The sequence below is a fragment of the Parus major genome, chromosome 20 (genome assembly GCF_001522545.3).
Source record: "Parus major isolate Abel chromosome 20, Parus_major1.1, whole genome shotgun sequence".
NCBI lineage: Eukaryota > Metazoa > Chordata > Aves > Passeriformes > Paridae > Parus > Parus major.
In genome coordinates, this window is record NC_031788.1 from 12,609,176 (window position 1) to 12,628,580 (window position 19,405).

At 48.6% G+C, this 19,405-nt stretch overlaps 1 protein-coding gene across 6 annotated transcripts in view; it reads left to right on the plus strand.

The window, feature by feature from the left end:
* Positions 1-12,814: 12,814 nt before the first annotated feature.
* BCAS1 (brain enriched myelin associated protein 1) overlaps positions 12,815-19,405 on the plus strand; it is a 37,736-nt gene continuing 31,145 nt past the window's right edge. For 2 of the 6 annotated variants that reach the window (XM_019008714.2, XM_019008716.2), the window contains exons 1-4: positions 12,816-12,964; positions 13,533-13,693; positions 16,987-17,059; positions 17,151-17,232. In XM_019008714.2, coding sequence (XP_018864259.1) covers positions 16,991-17,059; positions 17,151-17,232 — 151 coding nt within the window. In that variant the 5' untranslated portion in view covers positions 12,816-12,964; positions 13,533-13,693; positions 16,987-16,990. Of the gene's footprint in view, positions 12,965-13,444; positions 13,694-16,986; positions 17,060-17,150; positions 17,233-19,405 lie in introns of those variants that run through there. The other 4 variants (XM_015647325.3, XM_015647329.3, XM_019008717.2 and 1 more) reach the window with 3 other exon arrangements.

A 19,405-nucleotide genomic window follows, 5' to 3' on the forward strand; every position in this document is an offset into this window, starting at 1 on the left:
GCAGGGCTGGTTTTAGTAGGATCACAGGGCTGCTGTGACTCAGCTCTTGGCTGCAGAACTGCTGCAGTCAACAGCAGCCCTGTGGCACCAATTCCTACCTGGGGATGAGACCCTGGAGCTGGAAAGGGCCAGACCACCCCCATGTGCAGCCAAAGGAACCAGGAAGATCCCCAAGGTCTCTCTTAAGAGAACTTCAAGTACTGAATTATTTAGCTGGAGATGCAGTCCCTCAGGTCCTTAAATATTAAAGTGAAATTAAGCCACCTAAAACCAGCAGGACTTTAGTTTTTTATTCTAAACACTAAAATTTCACTTTGGATACACAAGAACCTCTCAGGACTTCCCTTCTGGTTGGAAGGAGAAAAGAACTAATTGCACAAGGTGTTTTTTGTTGCTGAACAGTAGCAAAACAACTTCCCAGCACAGGGCCAGGCTCTGAGGGAAGCCTGGCAAGGAAGGTGTGCCCCAAGACATTTTCCAGGCAGGACAGAAGCTCCAAATGCAGTTGATTCATAACTCTTGCAAATCCCCTCTTGCCCAAAGGCAGAATTGAAAGGGAAACTCATTGCTTAAAGAATCAGAGTCAGCTGGGAGCCAACAGCAAACCCCTGCAGTGGGGAAGTTTTATTTGTGTGTGGATACAAATGAATGGAATAAAAGTTTAAAAATAGCACATTATGCTGCCTGCAGGAGGGGTTGTTCAGGGAGGGACGTGGCTGATGCCAAATGTTTGATGTGTGCTTTGATCCAGCAGCAGGGCTCTGGGCAGGTGCCCTCAGAAACACAGAGCACGAAGGGGTTTTTATTGCATATTTTACATATTCAACATCCCCTGGGGAAGCTGCTGCTTCCTCCCAGCCCCTCTGGGGTTGTGCTTGGCACCCAAAGAGGTGCCAGACTGGAAAACGTTTGTTTTTTATCAAAACATTCGTAAAAAAAAAAAAAAAAAAAGAAGATTTGTGACAGGGAGAGAGAGGAGCTTGCTATTTATAGAAGTCAATGGCATCCAGGGGGAAAAAAAGAAACAATAGCAGGAGCAACTGGAATTTCTGGGGGAAATCAGAGCCCCTGGGCAAAGAGAGGAGTGGAAATAGCATTTTCCTGAGGGAGGTTAGAGCAGTGTCAGTGCCCTGCTGCCCCACACTGGCTGAAGGACAATGGGAACCAGGTTTGACATTTTTCTAGACAATCCTGGAATTTAAAATTCTTCTGCGCTTGAAAATCTGATTGAAGCAAAGGTGGCTCTTTAGCAAGAGTTTGGGAGAGGCAAAACACATCAGCTGGATGCAAATCTTATGGGAAGGAACCTTTTGGAAAACTTGGGGTTGTTTTTAAGATTAGCGGGGCTGCTACGAGAGCTTCCTCCAGGACAAAGATTCTTCTTCCTGCCAAGCTCCAAACCTGCAGTTTTCAACATTATTATGTCAACAACTCTTCATTTTCATTTTGAAAGGGCATTTCATGAAAGCACCTCAGTGTCACGGCATGTTTTGATTTTTAGAAAGCAGCTCCACCCAAACACCTTCAGGCACAGCATCATCAGGCAGTGCCATTAAATGGTGTGAAAACCTTGCACTGCCTCGGTCTGAGCAGAACTTCTGCCAAAAACTGAACATTTTTGGTGCATGGATAGCACTTAAAATTTCAGCAATATGCAGCCATTTCTGCCTTGCTGCTCTTGTCTGGGCAGACAGAGTCAAGTGATTTATGTTCAGTTGTTAATGCAGAGATAGAGCTTTGCTTATCTGGCACGAGAGCCAGGCTGTAATCAGTGCTGGGGAAAAGCTGCTCCTGAGCCACTTCCAGCAGTCTGTGCAGGACTTCATCACCTCAGCTTGCACAGAAATCATAAATATGACATTAACAGTCAAAGATTTAAGAGCTCAGGGAGCAGCACATAACTCAAAGTTAATTCTGCCATTATCAGAAGCAGGTGGACTCCGTCTCCTCTGCTTCCTCTCAGAGTTCTCTCGATTTGTGCTGAACCTTTCCACATTTATCCCTGCTTAGGAACTGAGGCTCCATCGATTCTCACCCTCAGGGCTCAGCTCAGCCTGTCAGAATCCTTCCCCTTCCCTCCTGGAATCCCCCACCCACCCAGCTTCTGTCATTCCCAGAATTTGGGCTCTGTTTTCTCAGCCTGCCCCAAATCTTGCTTTGGGCAGGGGCAGGCACTGCAGGTAACACTTTCAGCTCATGTCCATCACCAGCCCATCCTTGATCATAGAATAAAACAATTAATAAAACACATTGAAACATCCTTGAGCTTCATTTCCCCTCATCAGCTGAAAAGTAAGGGAAAAAAAATATATATATATATTAATTTAGAAATATAGCTACAAGAGATATTGTAAATATAACAGATGATGGGGTTTCTAACACATTCATTCCACAGCTCCTGAGGAATTCGGACCTGTCAGGGATCAGTTAGTTAGTATAGTATGTGGGGTTTTTTACTAAAAATAGTTAAAGTTTCATCAGGGTTGGACTTTTGTGTGTCTATTTTTGGCATCCCTGGGTAGGAGAACGCACTGGCTGAACCTGCACTCCCACCCTGTGCTCTGCTATTAATAGCAGGGGGTTTAATGAGTAACCAGTGCCAGGGCATGGGGTGAGGGGGGAACCTGGAGACCTTTTCCACCAGAGACACAAAAAGCAGCACAGGACACGGCCTGGGAGGCTCCAGGATGGGAAATGTCCCCAGCTGGGGACAGAGCAGCCCCAGCCTGAGTGCCACAACTGGTGTTGCCACTGGTGACCTCCCAGCTGTGAGGGAAGTTTGGGAAAATTGGGATTGTTCAGCCTGGAGAAGCTTTGGGGTGAACTCACTGTGGCCTGAAGGAGCTGCAGGAAAGATGGGGAGAGAAAATTTATAGGGATGGAGGGACAGGACACAGGGAATGGCTTCAAACTGACAGAGAGGAGGGTTAGGTGGGATATTGGGATTAATTCCTCCCTGGCAGGGTGGGCAGGCCCTGGCACAGGAATTCCCAGAGCAGCTGGGGCTGTCCCTGGATCCCTGGCAGTGCCCAAGGCCAGGCTGGATGGGTTGGGAGCAGCTGGGACAGTGGAGCTGTCCCTGCCAGGGCAGGGGTGGGATGGGATCAGCTTTGAGATTGCTACAAACCAAACCATCCTGGGCTGAACTGTGGCCAAAACACCCCCAGATTCCCCCTCAAGCCCCCAGGGGATGTAGGAAAGGGCAGCACAGGGCTCAGGGAATCTCCTGGGAGCAGGGATGGGGCTGACATGGGATGCAGGCTCACGGCTCTGCACATCTTCCCACATTTCCCAAATATTGCCACGTCAGGAACTGTCCTGAGGCTGGAAAGCAGGGCAGAATGGTGGTGTCAGAAGAAGTAAAAGATCATTTTAAGATACTTTGTGAAGAGAATGAGGGTCAGGATGTGAGCCCAAAATGTCACCACGGTGCAGCAGGGGCGAGTGAGTGCCGGGCTGTGGGGAAGCAGCACTCTGCAGCCGTGTGACCTCGGGGTAGAGCAGGAAAAACAGCAGGAACAGCAGCCCAGGAGAGCTGCAGAGCAGTGTGAGACACCCTCATGAGTAATGGCACTTTTACTTGAAAGGTTAAGTGAGAAACAGAGCGGAGTGGTCATGGCTCTGTTCCAAGGATAATATTTGGACTAACGCAGCAGCTTTGATCATCCCACCACACATCATGTTATTGGTGAGAAACACCAGCCTTTTTCGAAGCTCATGTGGATTTCCTCTCTTTTTGATCTCTCAGCACCCTCAGCTTTCCTGTAAATTAATCCATATTTATGATAACATGAGAAATAAAGTGTTCTTTGTTTTTACATTTTCCAGACTGGACGGGATTGAGGCAAATAATAAAACCAAGCAGAATGACTGGTTGCTCTTCCCTGCTCTCACAAGTTAAATATTCTCTGTCACAGGCACACTCAGAGCAAGATTTCCACCAGCTCTTAGCAGTTCAGAGCACAACAATATTTCCTGCTCTGGCAGTGATGGTTAGAATGGCAGAATAATGGCTGGCTGTGCTGGAAATGACCATTTCCCTTTTCTAGAGAGATCATTAAAGCTCCATTAGCATTCACCTCGAGGAGTTTGTTCTAGCAGAGAAGCTGACATTAATTTTGTGTGTTAATTACAGGGGTTTTTTCAGCCAGAACTGTCAAAAAGGAAAACTGTGGACATTTGGTCCAGCAGGGCTTGAATCGAGACCACTTTGTTTGTACAGAGGACACCAAAAATATTCAGAGATGTAAAAGTCTTTGTAGCCACTGTTTTTCCTTTGCCATGAAAATGTCTAGAGAAATTATCTCCCAAATTTCTTCTCTACAATTTCACTGAAAATTTTTAGCTAGAACTGCTTCTGTGTTGAATTTCTTTCTCTTTTACTCTCCCTCTCTGTCTCACCCAAAGCAGAAGTATCCTAAACCCTGAGTTTGCTTCTGCATTTTCAGTTTTTCCCCCACCCACCCATCCCATCTCCACATTGCTCAAACTTTCAAGCCTGGGTTTGCTGCTGCCAACAAAAGCATTGGGATAAGTCAGTGCTTTGAAAAAGTCTCACTGAATTTTCTTTAATATTCTTGGGCAACCTGGTAGGAAAAAGCCAGTAGCAAAGGATGATTGGCTGGGAGGAACATATTGCAAAAGGTTGTTCCTCCTTCTTACCAGCAATGAACTGCGTGGTCTGGACTGGAATAAATTCCTCTTGGAGAAGGGATGAGTGAGTTTGCTGGGATTATCAGGCTTGCCCATGAGTAAGAGCACTGCCCTGGCTTTCAGCAATTGCTGATCTGAAGGAAAATAGTTCCCATCTCTTTTATTGGACACCATTAAGGATGGAAATAAAGCCCATTGGAATTTGAGGTGTCTGAATCTCGGAGCTACATCCTCAGTAGTGTTACAACCCATTCTGTCAGCTGGGTGATCCACCAGAGCTGCAGAAAGCTCACAAGGAAGTATAAATATATATATTTTATCATGGTGTGGCTTCTCTAAACACTGCTTTCAGCAGAATTCCCTCTGGGACCAGGCTCAGCCCTCAGGAATGCAGAGCCTGGAGCATCAGGGCAGCCTTGGGAAGGCACAGGGAGGCAGGATGGACCCTCAGCAGCAGGAACAGCCCAGTCCTGGCTGTTCCCAGCCCTGAAAGATCTGCTGAGTGAATGAGCTGCCCCAGCTTTGGGGAAAACACGGCTCAGCAGCAAACCCAGCTCACCCCGAGCGTGCAGAGCAGATCTCCAGCAGGAATCCCTCCTGTGATAAGGGAGAGGCCAACGAGGGCAGCCCATCCCAGCCCTGGGAGTACGTGACCCACCCCGTGGGGTTCAAACACCCCTGCCCTCCTCCCCTGAGCTCCAGCACCAGCCAGCAGCTCCAGAAAAACTACTTTGGTCATGTCTTCCCCTTAATTGGAAATCTAGAAAAGAATATCTATAATAGTGGGGTTTTTTCTCCCCTGAGAGTGGCCCCAGACTGTGTAAACTTTCAGGTTAAGTGCTCAATTAAAAGGTCAAATTATCCAAATAGAAAACTGAAGTGTCAGGCAATAATTGTCCACTGGACTCCGTTACCTGAGGAGTTCATTGCACACTGACCTGCATTAAACATTACCCAAACTAGTGGTACGTGTAGTACTTCCTAGCAGTTATTTATAACTCCTCAAGACCTGGAGTCAGGGAAGTGCCAGGGTCGCTTTTCGGAAGTGTTTTCACGTGAAATTTGCAGGATACACAAAAACAATAAAGATGCTTTTAGAATTGCCAAGCAATTTTTTCCTGGGGGAAAAAATAAAAGTCTCTATCTCTCACCAGCATTACAAAAAGTGACATTTATGTAACAGAATATTTAAGCTGTTACTAATACTTGCTGAAGAAGTCTCATTTTAAGGAATGCACCCACAATTTTCCTTTGGGATTTCTGTTCTGACTCAACGCTTCAAGCTCATTCTTTATTTTTGACCAAAAACTCAGCTTCTGTTGATGCCAGGTCTGCCTCCAGCAGGGGATGGTGACATATGGAAATCATTCCCTCTGTGATCCCTGCTCAGCACCATTGGGAAGGAATTCCTGCCTGGGAGGGGCTGGGATGGAATTCCCAGGGAAGCTGAGGCTGGAAGTGTCCAAGGGCAGGCTGGGCAGTGCAAGGTGTCCCTGCCATGGCAGGGGTGGAGGGACGAGCTCTAACATCCCTCCCAACCCCTGGTTCTGTGACTGTGCACCACGTTCTCCTTGCTGCTCCCTGTGCACGTTAAAGGTGCTTTCCAGAGCTGACTAAAATGGGTGGGTTCCTTTTCCTGGGGTTTGGACGTGTTCAGATGAGACCTGGAATGATTCTGCCTCTTGCACTCGGCAACCCCAGCGCTGCCACATGATGCAGAGATCCCCTTGTCCCTCGTGTGTCCCCTCTGGAAGTCACATGCCAGCTGCAGAAACATTAACCACGGTGTCCTCTGCAAACCCAGACCCTGCTGCTGCTGGGGGATGTGGGCTAGCCCTGATATGAGCTAATCTCCTCACAGAGTTACAAACTGATAGTAGGAACACCAAAAACAAACAAAAAAAAATAAGCTGCTAAAATATCTATGTCTCCTCTTGGAATTGTGTGAGCACACATCATCTCAACACAATGGTAAAAAAGCTTCCTGAGTCACTGCTGGGTTTGTTGTGAGGCTCCAGTGAGTGAGCCCTGACATATGAGTCACCTTAAATCATTAACCGCACCTGAAAACACCAGCACGGACTCTCTGACCCCAGGGAACAAATTTAGCAACACAAAAACTTGATCTGAGAAAAAAAAAAAAAATAATAAATGAAGCTAACTTTAGAATGAGACTGGCTCAGAGCAAACAGTGGCAGCTGTGTGGTTTGAGACACAGCCTGAGTCATGTGCTGGCATTTACCCTGCCCTTTCTTTTCTGAAGAAACATCTTCAGAAGCTTTCTCATGCCTAAATTGGGTTTTTGGTTCAAAATGGGAACAAAGGGATGAAGCTGGAGCAGGAATTAATCACACCAGCCAGCTCTCTAGAGAGAGAAATTTGATAGTTAAAGAAATATTTAAGTTACTCCTAATTACCCAAATATTAATGTTCAAATCAGCTTTTCCACGGTTTGGCTTGCATTTCTTTATTTAAAACACAATCGCCATGATAACCTAAGGATTGTGTATATCCTTAACCTGTTGACACCCACATGTTATTTTCTCAGCTGGGACTCAGGATTTTAATTTTAATTTCTAAAAACAAACCTGCCCACGAGTCTGTCACGACAAGAACAGCTGTGGTGCAGCCAAACTCTCCCCTGGTCACCACAGCCCGGCTGTTTTAACAACACCAGGACAACAGCACGGAGGAAACAAATTGTCCAGAGTAGAATTAAAGAGTAGAAATGTCACTTGCAGTCTGAGCTGCACAAACACAGCTCATCAGCCAGCTTTGTCCTTGGTGGTGAGAACTGAAAATTCCTTTGCAGGAGGGGAGGAAGTGGCTGGAAGTACCTGGAAAGGGTTGGAAGGCACAAGGCTGCTTGAAAGCGCCTCCTTTTGAGTCCCAAGCGCTCAGAAATTTCAAACTGAGGTGAATTATCAATTAATTAATTGCTCATTGTGGGTAAAACGCTGGGCTCAGCTCAGAGCGCACTGAGCATCTCCTCGCTGAGCGCGGCTTAACTCCGCCACCTGCTGACAGCTGCCGGGCATCCCGGACCTTCCCTGGGCATCCCGGACCTTCCCTGGGCATCCCGGACCTTCCCTGGGCATCCCGGACCTTCCGTGGGCATCCCGGACCTTCCCTGGGCATCCCGGACCTTCCGTGGGCATCCCGGACCTTCCCTGGGCATCCCGGACCTTCCGTGGGCATCCCGAACCTTCCCTGGGCATCCCGGACCTTCCCTGGGCATCCCTGAGCTTCCCTGGGCATCCCGGACCTTCCCTGGGCATCCCGGACCTTCCCTGGGCATCCCGGACCTTCCCTGGGCATCCCGGACCTTCCGTGGGTATCCCTGAGCTTCCCTGGGCATCCCGAACCTTCCGTGGGCATCCCTGAGCTTCCCTGAGCATTCCGGACCTTCCCTGGGCATCCCGAACCTTCCGTGGGTATCCCGGACCTTCCCTGGGCATCCCGGACCTTCCCTGGGCATCCCTGAGCTTCCCTGGGCATCCCGGACCTTCCGTGGGCATCCCGGACCTTCCCTGGGCATCCCGGACCTTCCCTGGGCATCCCGGACCTTCCGTGGGTATCCCGGACCTTCCGTGGGCATCCCGGACCTTCCGTGGGTATCCCGGACCTTCTGTGGGCATCCCTGAGCTTCCGTGGGCATCCCAAACCTTCCCTGGGCATCCCTGAGCTTCTCTGGGCATCCCGGACCTTCCGTGGGTAGCCCTGAGCATCCCGGAGCATCCCGGAGCATTCCGCAGCTTCTCTGAGCATCCCAAAACATCCCGAAGCTTCCCTGAGCATCCCGGAGCATCCCGGAGCTTCTCTGAGCATCCCTGAACATCCCTGGCCATCTCTGCCAGGTGATGTTGAGAATGTGGTCAGAATTGAGGTGTCATTGCTTTTTACAAGTGGGTAAAATAAAGGGAAAGGTTAAATGTGACATGGGAAGTGCAATTCCCAAGCCTTGGCCATGGAGGACAGGTCAGGTCCTGCTCAGGAGTGTCACTGCTGGGGAGGGGCCCTCAAATGAGGTGAAACTTCCCCATTAAAACTCAAAAAGTGATATTCGGGGTTGAATCCAGAAGCAACTACTCCAAGCTGCAACATCCCTAAAAATCTTCTATTTTTTTATTTTTTTAGCCAATTTTGAGTTCAGACGTGATGAGTTAAAATGAGAGGTTTTATTTCCTTGCCTTCTTAAGCACAGCTCCCACTTCTGCTTTTGAGGATTTGCACTTTTAAATGTTTAATTGAGTCACAAAGTTCCTACCTGGCAATTTTATCCCCTTCAAAACTGTAGGATATTGCTGGATTTGGGTATTGTTGATTTTACTGCCAGTGAGGTAAGTTAGGCAGCAGATCCTCGAGTTGCACTATGAATTCTGAATATTTGATAATTCCTCTTTGCCTCTTTTTGCAATACTGACAATTTTCTAACCCTGATAATTATTCCTTTAAACCCAAACCTATCAAAATGCATTCAAAGCCAGGCACCACTGATTCAATAAAACAACAAAATCCTCAGGTACATAAGGTTTTTTTTTCATGAAAGAAGCAGTTTCACAAACCCAGGAGGATTCTAAAGATCCCTGTGCTGCATGAAATTCCTGTTTTGTCTCTCCCGTGCTGGTGTCACCTGAGGGTGCGCTGCTGTAATGTCACTGCTCGCCAGGGAGCTGTGCTGGAGGACAGGGCTGCTCAGGGAACGCTGGAATTCTCCTGGAATAAAGCTTTGGCTCTCAGCAATGCAGAATTGCTGAGTAATCCAGAGGGTCACAGAGCTCAGACCAGGAGTTGGGAAAGGGAAAAGGAAAAGGGAAAAGGGAAATGGAAAGGGAAAAGGGAAATGGAAAGGGAAAAGGAAAAGTCCAGGGGCTGGTACAGCTTCTGTCCAATATTCCAGTAGCAGCAATAAAATGATATCAAATTCTTATCCCTCACAAAGATTAATATTTCCTCCTGTAGCTGAAAAGCTTTTATCCCTTCAGTGGGCTGGATGAGGGATATCCATCCTTGTGAAGTTCAGCAAATCGCATTTCTCCAGGGAGAAAATCTGGCTGCAGCTGTCCTGATGCTGCAGTGACCTGAGGGGTGTCTCCTGTGTGAGGAGGAGCTTTAACCCCGTGCTGTGGGACAGCTGCAGGAATTCACAGCTGCAATTGCAGGGACCCTTCTCCAGGGTGATCCCGGTGAGCAGACAGGGACAAGGTGCACTGAGGCCATCGAGGCCTTTTCTTGGGAGAAGTGCACACAAAATAGAATAAAATTTGGACTTTTCCCTCAGCCCAAAGCCACGAGGGTGGGGAAACAAAGGTTTCAAACCAGCACCTGGCAGAAGGGCAGGAGTGTGGACATTGCTCCATCCGTGTCCAGCTGGCACCAGGAACCTGCCAGGACAAACCTGGCTGTGGGGACTCTGCTGTTCCCAGCTCTGCACATCCATCAGAGCAGGCTCAGCCTCGTGCCTGGCTCCTCCTCAGGACAGGAGAACATCCTACACCTGATCCACAAAAATCCCCCCAAAATCATCACTTTCCCTGCTGCAGGTCCATGCTCATGCGCTTGCTGCTTCCTCACCAAAGGCAGGAATTAAATACAAGGCAGGAATTAAATACAGAGTTTACAAGGCTTTTTTTCACTCCTTCTTCTTTGCAGCAGCTGCAGCTCCTCAAATTTTCCATATTTCAGGCTTGGGAAGAGGAAGGGTGAAGCACTGACAGGGGAAAGCAGATCCAGGGGGTTCAAAGCAGAGCCAGCTGGGGAAAGTCGTGACCCAGAAGGAAGGACTTGCATGAAGGAGGTGAATATTTAACATAGTATTGTTATCATTGCTGCATATTTGATAGAGACTTAAAATGCTCCTACAGGAGAGTAATTGTGGTTCAAATGCCTGTTCCACCCACTGAGGCACCACGTCTACAATAACTCTCTGTCTCAATCCTGACACAGGAACCTTTTATCTGTTCTAGAAGCTCCCACATGGAGAAATAGCTGGTGTAGAGTCTGTAATTCTCCCTCTTTGAAAAATAAAATAGTGGCAGCAGGAACCTGGGGGGGTTTTGTGATGGGGGAAGAAGAGACAATCAGATCAGCAGCTCCCTCCCCACATCAACACCGTGACTCACAGTCTGCAGGAACTCGGGGCTGAAATAGCATTTAGAAACGCTGTTCAGGCATCTCTGGGAAGCAGAATGAGGGAATGTTTCCCATTGAGCTCCAGCTGGAGCGTGTGAGCCAGAGGCTGCTCCCACCCCGGCGTGGATCTGCAGGGATTGCTCTGGGTTTGGTGGAGCTGCTGCAGGAATGAGCTGCAGCCTCAGCCAGGGCCTGCTGAGAGGCACGGGCAGCATGGAAACAATTAGGGGTGGTGCTGCTTCCCCAGAGCTCCTGCACTGCAGCAATTATTCTCTCCTTTTCACTACCCAGTCAGACCACATTGGTCTGACAGATCCAACCATTAATGGGAGCTCAGAGCCAGCGGGGAAATCCCACTTGCTGAAAACACAACTCTGGGGCAGCCACCAGGAGCCACCAGCTGTAAAGGAGCCAGATCCAATAAAGCCTAGAACTTAAGCAGAACTTAAACAAACAGTTTCCCCTGGAGCTCCGAGCCAGGCTTTTCAGGTTTGCAGGAGCATGAGTTCAGATGTGCTTTCCTTTCTCAGCTCACAGCAGCACCTGCTCCCCCAAAGAGGAGGATGTTTGTGGTGCTGGGGTGATGGGGATGGCTCCACCTCTGCACCAGCTTTCCAGCTCGTGTCTGTCCCAAGGACTGTGGATTTTGTAAGGGATATCAGGAATTCAGGAGTGCCAGCACCTTGTGTTGGGGTCTGAGCTCCAGCATTGGTCACTGCACTGCCTCTGATTTTTTGGAAACCTCCTCCAAGCGGGTTGAGCTGCCAGGGTGATCCTCAGAGGTGTCACTCAGGGTTTCAGGAATGCAGCCCCACTTGAAGGACCAAACCCTGGGGATCTCAGAGGCCCAAGGGCTGGGCTGCATCTGGGATTCAGGTGGCTCCCGTTGCTCTCCCAGGATCCATCAATCCATGCAAATGTTGGGCTCTCTCATCTGAAAGAATCCGTGATTCAGTCCATCCGTCCTCCTCAGAGTGAAACATCAAAGCTGAGTCAAAACCTCATTTATATTTTGCTCCAAACTGCCAGAAATCCACTGGAGTTATGCCTAATTTTGCTTTTTGCTCAGCTGTTCTCCTGCAGGTTCCTTCTGTCCTCCCTTTCCTCGTTTTGCTGCTCATCCCTCGTGCTCTGCTGAATGAACCTTGACAGCAGCAGCCAGATGGAAACCCTCACCTCCAACCCACACAGCAGCCCCCTCCAGCCCACGTGGGCCAGAAACACATGCAAATATAGCCAGGAGTCATCTGCTCCTCCATTGTCAATATTTGAATGCTCTTGGCTCTCGTTCTGGACAGTCATAAAAGAAGCTGGTTAATCATTGATAATTGTTGGGAGCTCTGTGCCATTCATGAACAGGAAGTTTTGTGCAGCTGTCAGATGCACGAGCTGAGCATTTCCTGCAGGGGAGGAAGATTTATTTGGTGACAGCTTCATTGGAGATTTTTAGAAAGAAAAAAATAGCATTTTGGGTGCTGAAAAATCATGAAAGCAGAACAGTTTCCTTTGCTTTGGAGAAGATTTTCTCTGACTGCCACCCAGCTAAATAAGTTTGGTAAAACAAAACTCATGGTGTGCCCCTCTGACCTGTCCTTGATGAAAACATGAGGTGGCTTTGAAATTACTGGAAAAGAATATTAAAGAGTTGAAAGCCACCTCAAAGGATGGATGGTTCATTGTCCACTGGGAAAAATGATTCAGGATAAGGCTCAGGGTGATGGCTCAGATCAAGAAAAAGCCATTTTTTGAGGAAAAGGAGCACTGTTATTCTTATATTCACAGGTGAAGGACATGATAATCCAAATTACCTCCTTCATGATGAACATTAAGGTTTTGAGGCTGAATTTGAAGACATTTGAGGAGCAAACAGAACCATGGAAGGTGAAATACGGTGCAAACATAGAGTGAATGTAATGATCCAGAGGTGCCTCGGAGCAGGCTGGGGTGGCCAGAGAGAGCAGAAAGCACCTGGAGAGGGCTGGGGAGGGGCACGGGGCTGCTCCACCCTGGCTGTGTTTGCACCCAGTGTTTGTGAGCACTCCCTGGGCTGACTGTGGGACACAGCAGGGACACAGCAGGGACAGGGACACAGCAGGGACAGAGCTGTCGGGGCTGGCTGAGCAGCACCTCACCTGGATCAGCTCTGGCTCCCAGAGGCTGTCCCAGCCCCTCTCCCCAGGTAACTCCTCCATATCCTTCCTATCCTCCATATCCTCCATATCCTCCATATCCTTCATATCCTTCCTTCCCTAATGTGCAGCTCTGCTGCTGCTGGCTTGGCTTTTCCTGGGTTTTGTTTTTGCAAAAGCATTTTTTGCATTTGCTTTTGGCTGCTGTGCTCCAGCAGTGCTGCTGGTGCTCTCCTGCTCAAGGATCTTGGGATCCTGCAAGTCTCGTTTTCTTTATTTGTGTTTAAAGCAGCTGCTCTGCCTTTGTCCCCGCAGTGTCCTGGCTTTTCCTGCAGGAGGACAGCAGAAAGGGAAGCCCAGCTTTGTGGCAGAGCCTTTCCCCTGGCCAGGATTGACTGTTCAGCTGGTGCCATTGCGGAGCTGTCCCCTCCCTGAGAGCCCAGGGCGTGAATGTTTGAACTATTTTGCTTTTCCCACTTGGCTGCAGTGTGGAGTGGCTGAAAGAATTGTATAAAACTGTCCCAAGAGCCTTAAGGACCGTGAGGCAGCACGTCCTGCGTGCCCAGCCCCTGCCAGGCTGGATTCGAGCTGTTCTTGGGTGTTTCTTGTTTGCTGTAGGTGACTCATCCCAAACCTTCCTCCTGCTGTCCCTCCTGCTGTCCCTCTGTGCCACTGCTCCTCCTCAGCTGTGCCCGGGCTCGGAGCCACCTGGCTGTGCCCTCCTCATCCCCAGCACGTGTCCCAGTGCCTGTCCCTGCAGGACCAGAGCTGCGCTCCAGGTAAGCTGAATTTCTAAACTCTGTCCCATTATCAGCCCTTCCTTCACTCCAATCACAGCTGAAAATTCTGCTTTGCCACCTGCACATGGCCATGTCCTCAAGCTCAGCTGGGTTCCAAGGGCAGGAAAATGGATTCTTTAATATGACATTTAAAGATGACATATGGTAAGTTTTAGTGAGGATTTAATTGTGGACTTTTGGCATTAATAGACAGGGTGACTGCAATATTCCAGGCTGGTCAATACATCGGGAAGGTGAGGCTTGGCTGCCTTTAGCAGTACTCAGCAGATCATAGATTTTGCTGTAATTTTCTCTCCTATTTTCAAAGTTTTTACCATTCTGCCAGGAACAAACCAACGATTTTTGAGAGAGAGAGAGAGAGTGAAAAAGGAGAATTTTCCCAAGCCTTGAACTTGGCACACTACGGTTCACATAACATTAAAACCAATTAAAAATACGTTTATTTTCCTTTTGAATTATTTTCTGCACTTACAATGGAAGCAGTGAAGCATAGTTTGGAAAAGGGATTGTTTCAGAGCTGTAGAAGCTGGTAGTTCATGTTCCTTTTGGAACCAGTCGGGCTGGATTCTGGCTGGCCTGAGGGAGCCCCCCACAAGGACAATATCCTTGGAGCTTGGTGAAAAACCTGTACCTAGAAAGGAAGCCTAAGGAGAGGAATTACTCCAGCTCCTCCTGATTTTTTAGGGCGTTCCGCTCATTTTGAAGAATGTTCTTGTATCAGAATCATCTCTTTTCCCCTCTCAGTCCTTAAAATTTGTCTTCTGTAAAAGTTGTCCCCAGCCCCGGTTCCCAGTCCCGGCTCCTGATCACGTCCTAGACTCGGTCCTAGACTCGGTCCTAGACTCGGGTCTAGATCACGTTCTGGACTCGGTTCTAGACTCGGTTCTAGACTCGGCTCTAGATCACGTTCTAGACTCGGTTCTAGGTCACGTTCTAGACTCGGTTCTAGATCACGTTCTAGACTCGGTTCTAGACTCGGTTCTAGATCACGTTCTAGATCGCGTTCTAGACTCGGTTCTAGATCGCGTTCTAGACTCGGTTCTAGATCGCGTTCTAGACTCGGTTCTAGATCACGTTCTAGACTCGGTTCTAGACTCGGTTCTAGACTCGGTTCTAGACTCGGTTCTAGATCACGTTCTAGACTCGGTTCTAGATCGGTTCTAGACTCGGTTCTAGATCACATTCTAGATCGGGTTCCAGACTCGGTTCTAGATCGGGTTCCAGACTCGGTTCTGGATCGGGTTCCGGTTCCGGTACTGACCCGCTGCAGGAGCAGCCCGCGGGCGACGGAGCGTGCACAGAGCGCCAGGGACAGCGAGCACACGGCTGTCACCAACACGTCAAACGCCAGGCGCCGCGAATTGTCACCTGTGGGGACGGGGACAGCCGGGGACACCCTTGGGGACACCCTTGGGGACACCCTTGGGGACACCTGGGGACACCCTCAGGGACACCCGGGGACATCCTCGGGGACACCCGGGGACACCCTCAAGGACACCTGGGGTCACCTGGGGTCACCTTTGGGGACACCTGGGGTCACCTTTGGGACACCCTTGGGGTTACCTGGGGTCGCCCTCAGGGACACCTGGGGTCACCCTCGGGGACACTAGGGGTCACCTTTGGGGACACCTGGGGTCACTTCCCAAGGCCTGGGGACATCCGGGGTCACCTTTGGGGCCAGGTGCCACTGTGGTGTCACCTCTGCCAGGCATGGCAGGGTGGTGGCACTCCCAGGGGACACCCCCACAGCCCACTGTCACCCATTGTCACCCATTGTCACCTGCTGCCACCTGTGCCAGGCAGCGAGGGGTGGTGGCACTCCCGGATGGCCGCGTGGGTGTCCAGGCGGATCCGCACTCGCCCGCTGTGGGCGCGGTTGTCAAACGTCACCTGGGGACAGGGGGTGGCACTGTCACTGTCACAGGATGAGTCCCGAGGGTGCAGGATGAGTCCCGAGGGTGCAGGATGAGTCCCAAGGGTGCTGAGCGCCTTCCAGAAGGTGCTGGATCTGTCCTGTGGGTTTCCAGACTATCCTGACCATCTCTCAAGAAAAGAGGAAGAAGTTCCCACAGAGCCCTGGAACAGCTCCAGGGAGGGCGTGGAGACACCCCAGACCCACCTGGAGGAGCTCTGTGTCCCCTGCTCCAGGTGGCCCTCCCTGGGCAGGGCTTGCACTGGGTCCCTTCCAACCAAATTCTTCTGCAATTATCCGTGATTATCTCATTCACAAACACACCGTGAGAGCTCCTTAATTTCCTCTTTGCCCTCACATTGAACAACTTCAGCTTCAACACACGGTGTATGAGATGAGAGAAAAACGGGTGTGACCGTATAAACAGAAAAGCCAACCATGGCCTGGGAATGCCGGAGCTGTTGTTTGGCACAGAAGGGACAATCAGCTGGAGCCAGGGCTGGTCCCAGAGCTGTGCTGGCAGGAGGGCAGGGCTGTGACACCAGCCGGGAGCGCTGCCAGCTGATCCTGTGTTTGTAGCGCTGCTGTCTCTAGGTGGCACTGACCTGTCATTTTTCCTTAAAATAGGGCAGACTAGCGCACATGGGTATTTTCAATATCATAGAGGGCTGGAAGGGACCTCAAAGCCCACCCAGTGTCACCCCTGCCATGGCAGGGACATTTCCACTGTCCCAGTCTGCTCCAAGCCCTGCCCAACCTGGCCTTGGCACTGCCAGGGATGGAGCAGCCACAGCTGCTCTGTTCCATGTGCACAGCAGAGAACAGGCTTTGGTGTTTGGGGATTATGTTTTGGGTTGTGTAGAAAGTTTTCCCATTTTTAGCAAAAATGCATTTGAAATTAGGAAGAAAAGAGAAACAAAGCAAACCCCCAGAAGATTTCTGTGAATTTGTACACAGGCTGCAGTTCAGAGTTTCCATGTGTGGTGCCTTTCCACGCTGCCTCTTTTCCTCTCTCTTTTATTAAATAAAAGCCAAACAAAAACACAAAAGTTGTTGTAATTTCTGCACAGATTTCAGCCTTGTTCTGCTGCTCTCTCCTGAGCCCTGAGGAGTGCTGCAGGTGTGACTGCAGCCAGCTTACCTCCACAAACCAGAAAAGTTTGTTGCTTTGTGCCATTTTTGGGGAGCAGCCGGGAGCCCTGAGCACCAGGGGATGGGGCAGGTGTCTTGGGAAGGCAGGTGGGATTTTAGGGATTTTTACAGCCTGAACCCATTGGCTGGCTGTTAACTGGAATTAGGCGGTGCATTCATCTCAATGACAATAAATGGGTTATTTGGGGTTTTTCTCTCCACCTCCCAGGAAAATGGGGAATACCCTGAGTGTGCCAGAGGAAGCTGAGGATGACAAAACCTGCACAGTGAAGAGTTACCAGGTGAGAAATCCCACTCCCACCTCCCCTGGCTGCTGCCAGTGCTATTTTCACCCCTTTGGTGTCCTGAAAACTCTGTTCTTTGTTATTTCAGGCTCTCTCCGAGTCTCCTGACAGTATTAAAAATGGATCTGTGGTGTTTGTTCAGAGCCCTCCCCTGGCAGGGAATGGTGAAGGTATGGACTGGGAAGGGGGGTTGGAGGTTTGTGCTGAAGGAACAATATTTAATATTAATTAAATTAATGTAATAAATTAAATTAATTAATATTTAATATTAGGGAGTGGCTTTGAATTAGGGGATGTACCCATGTTCCTGCTCTTACTTGTAAATGTGTTTCTACTGAAGCTGGAAAGTTTAAATACAACAAAAACAAAAAGAAGGAATTCTTCCCAAAGTTCTCTGGGTGCTGGTTGATAGTTCTGGGGATTTGGTTCTGCCCTGGCTCCCAAAAAGTGGATTTACAGAGGGAAGGGCTTTGTGTGGAGCATCCTCAGGCTGGGTGGTTTGGTGCTGGTCCCTGCTGGGTTTGTGACAAGCTCTGTCCAGGCTCCGGGGGAATTCCTGGTGGAATTTGTGTCTCCAGCAAGCCTTGGGGGAATTCTTGCTGCAAGGAGGCCAAATTTAGGCTCTTGGAAAGGACAAAATGCAGCAGCAGCACCAGTGCAGGGGGATTTTGGCAGTTTAGGGTTTTAGAAATGCCTTATTCATGTTAGAATCCTTATCCATCTGAACATTTCCATCTTATTCTCTCTTTTCTTGAGCAGGGGCATTGCTTTCACTTGAAAGGTACTCAGCAGTTATTTATTAACAATTAAATATACATAGGGAAATTTTTCTGTCTTGTTTTTAATTTAAAAAATAGTGATTGGCTGGGGAAAACACCAGAAAGTGGCAGGGATTAAAGCTGCAGTGAAGTTGTTAAATCAGAATTATGTTTGACCCCTTCTGACCCTGAGCTGGGCCTTAGTGAGTATTTAATGTACAAAAACCAGCCTTGCTCTCATTTGGAGGTTCCTGAAGAGACCAGGGTCCGTCTAACAAAATGTAGCAGTTTAATAAAATTTAACAAAATTCAGCTCCTGAGCTTGAATCCTAGAGAATTTAGAATAAAGCACAGTCATTTATTCTTTCCCTGCACGCTAATTAAATAAATTCTGTCCCTTTATACGGAGCAGCTGTGAGTGCAGAGCAGTTGGTGGGGTGTGAGTAAAGCTTTGTTCCGTGAGCTGATCCCATTTCAGCCCAGTTTGGGTGGGCTCAGAGGGGACTGGGTTTGCAGGTGACCCCCCCAGGGTGCAGCTGAGCCCCACTTCCCAAATCCTCAAATCCTGCCGGGAACTACATGGCCTGAGCATGAAAAATTCCTCTCCAAATAGTTTAGAGAAGTTTTTGCCACATATTCAAGGGCAATTGCTGTCATCCACAGCCACGTGGCTCCTCTTGCTTTTCAGCACCTCCTGAATTCCTCCTCCCAGCCCTTGTTGGCTTTGGAGCTTTTCTGAGCAGCTGCACCACCCCTGCTCCCAGCTCTGAAATTCAGCCACTCTCATTACCACTGCAGCTTCTTTCATTTTCAGAATAAATAAAGCCCAACAATCCCTCTTCCATCTTATAAGGAAAGAAAATACTTTCTAATTCAACGCTGAGAAAAACACTTCATGATATGTTGTTAAGAGAGCCCTCCCAGTCTGTCACAGGCGCTTGAAAAATCTAAATTTAGGTAAAAATAGTCAAAGGCTGGTGTGGGGATGTGCAGATGGTTCTGATAAGAGCTCAGCTCCTGTTCCATGGCCCAAATTTCCCAGTGCCATCCCACCATAAGTCACTTTAAGCAGCTGCCTACTAGAAAAGCCTCTCTCTCTCTGTGTTTTTTTCTGGTGTAAACCAGCAGAGTTCTGAGGAGGAAATAAAAGCCAGATGATTTACACTGCCTGAAGACCTAGAAAATACATGTACATTTTATTCCTCATACGTAAAATGAAGCATATGGGACTGCTTTACTTAAACAGATTATCTAATGAATGTAATTGCTAAATCAGTTTAAGTAGCAAGTTGAAAAATTAGACATTTCTGTGTTGATGTTTCTTCTATTTTAACTTTTTTCCTGTTTGAAAAGCAGTTAAAATCATTGAGATACAATTGAAATCTCCACTTTTGTGCAATGTAATCAAGGTATTGGAGAAATAAAAGTGATGGAAGTTATTACTATGGGAAAAAAATATTTATAGCATTTCTAAAACTAAATACTGCAATAAATAGCATTTTTGGGGTGTAGAGTGAGGATTTTGGGGGAGCTAGAGCTGAGAAAAGGGAACCTTTTTGTACTTTCAGTAATAAAAGCACTTGGT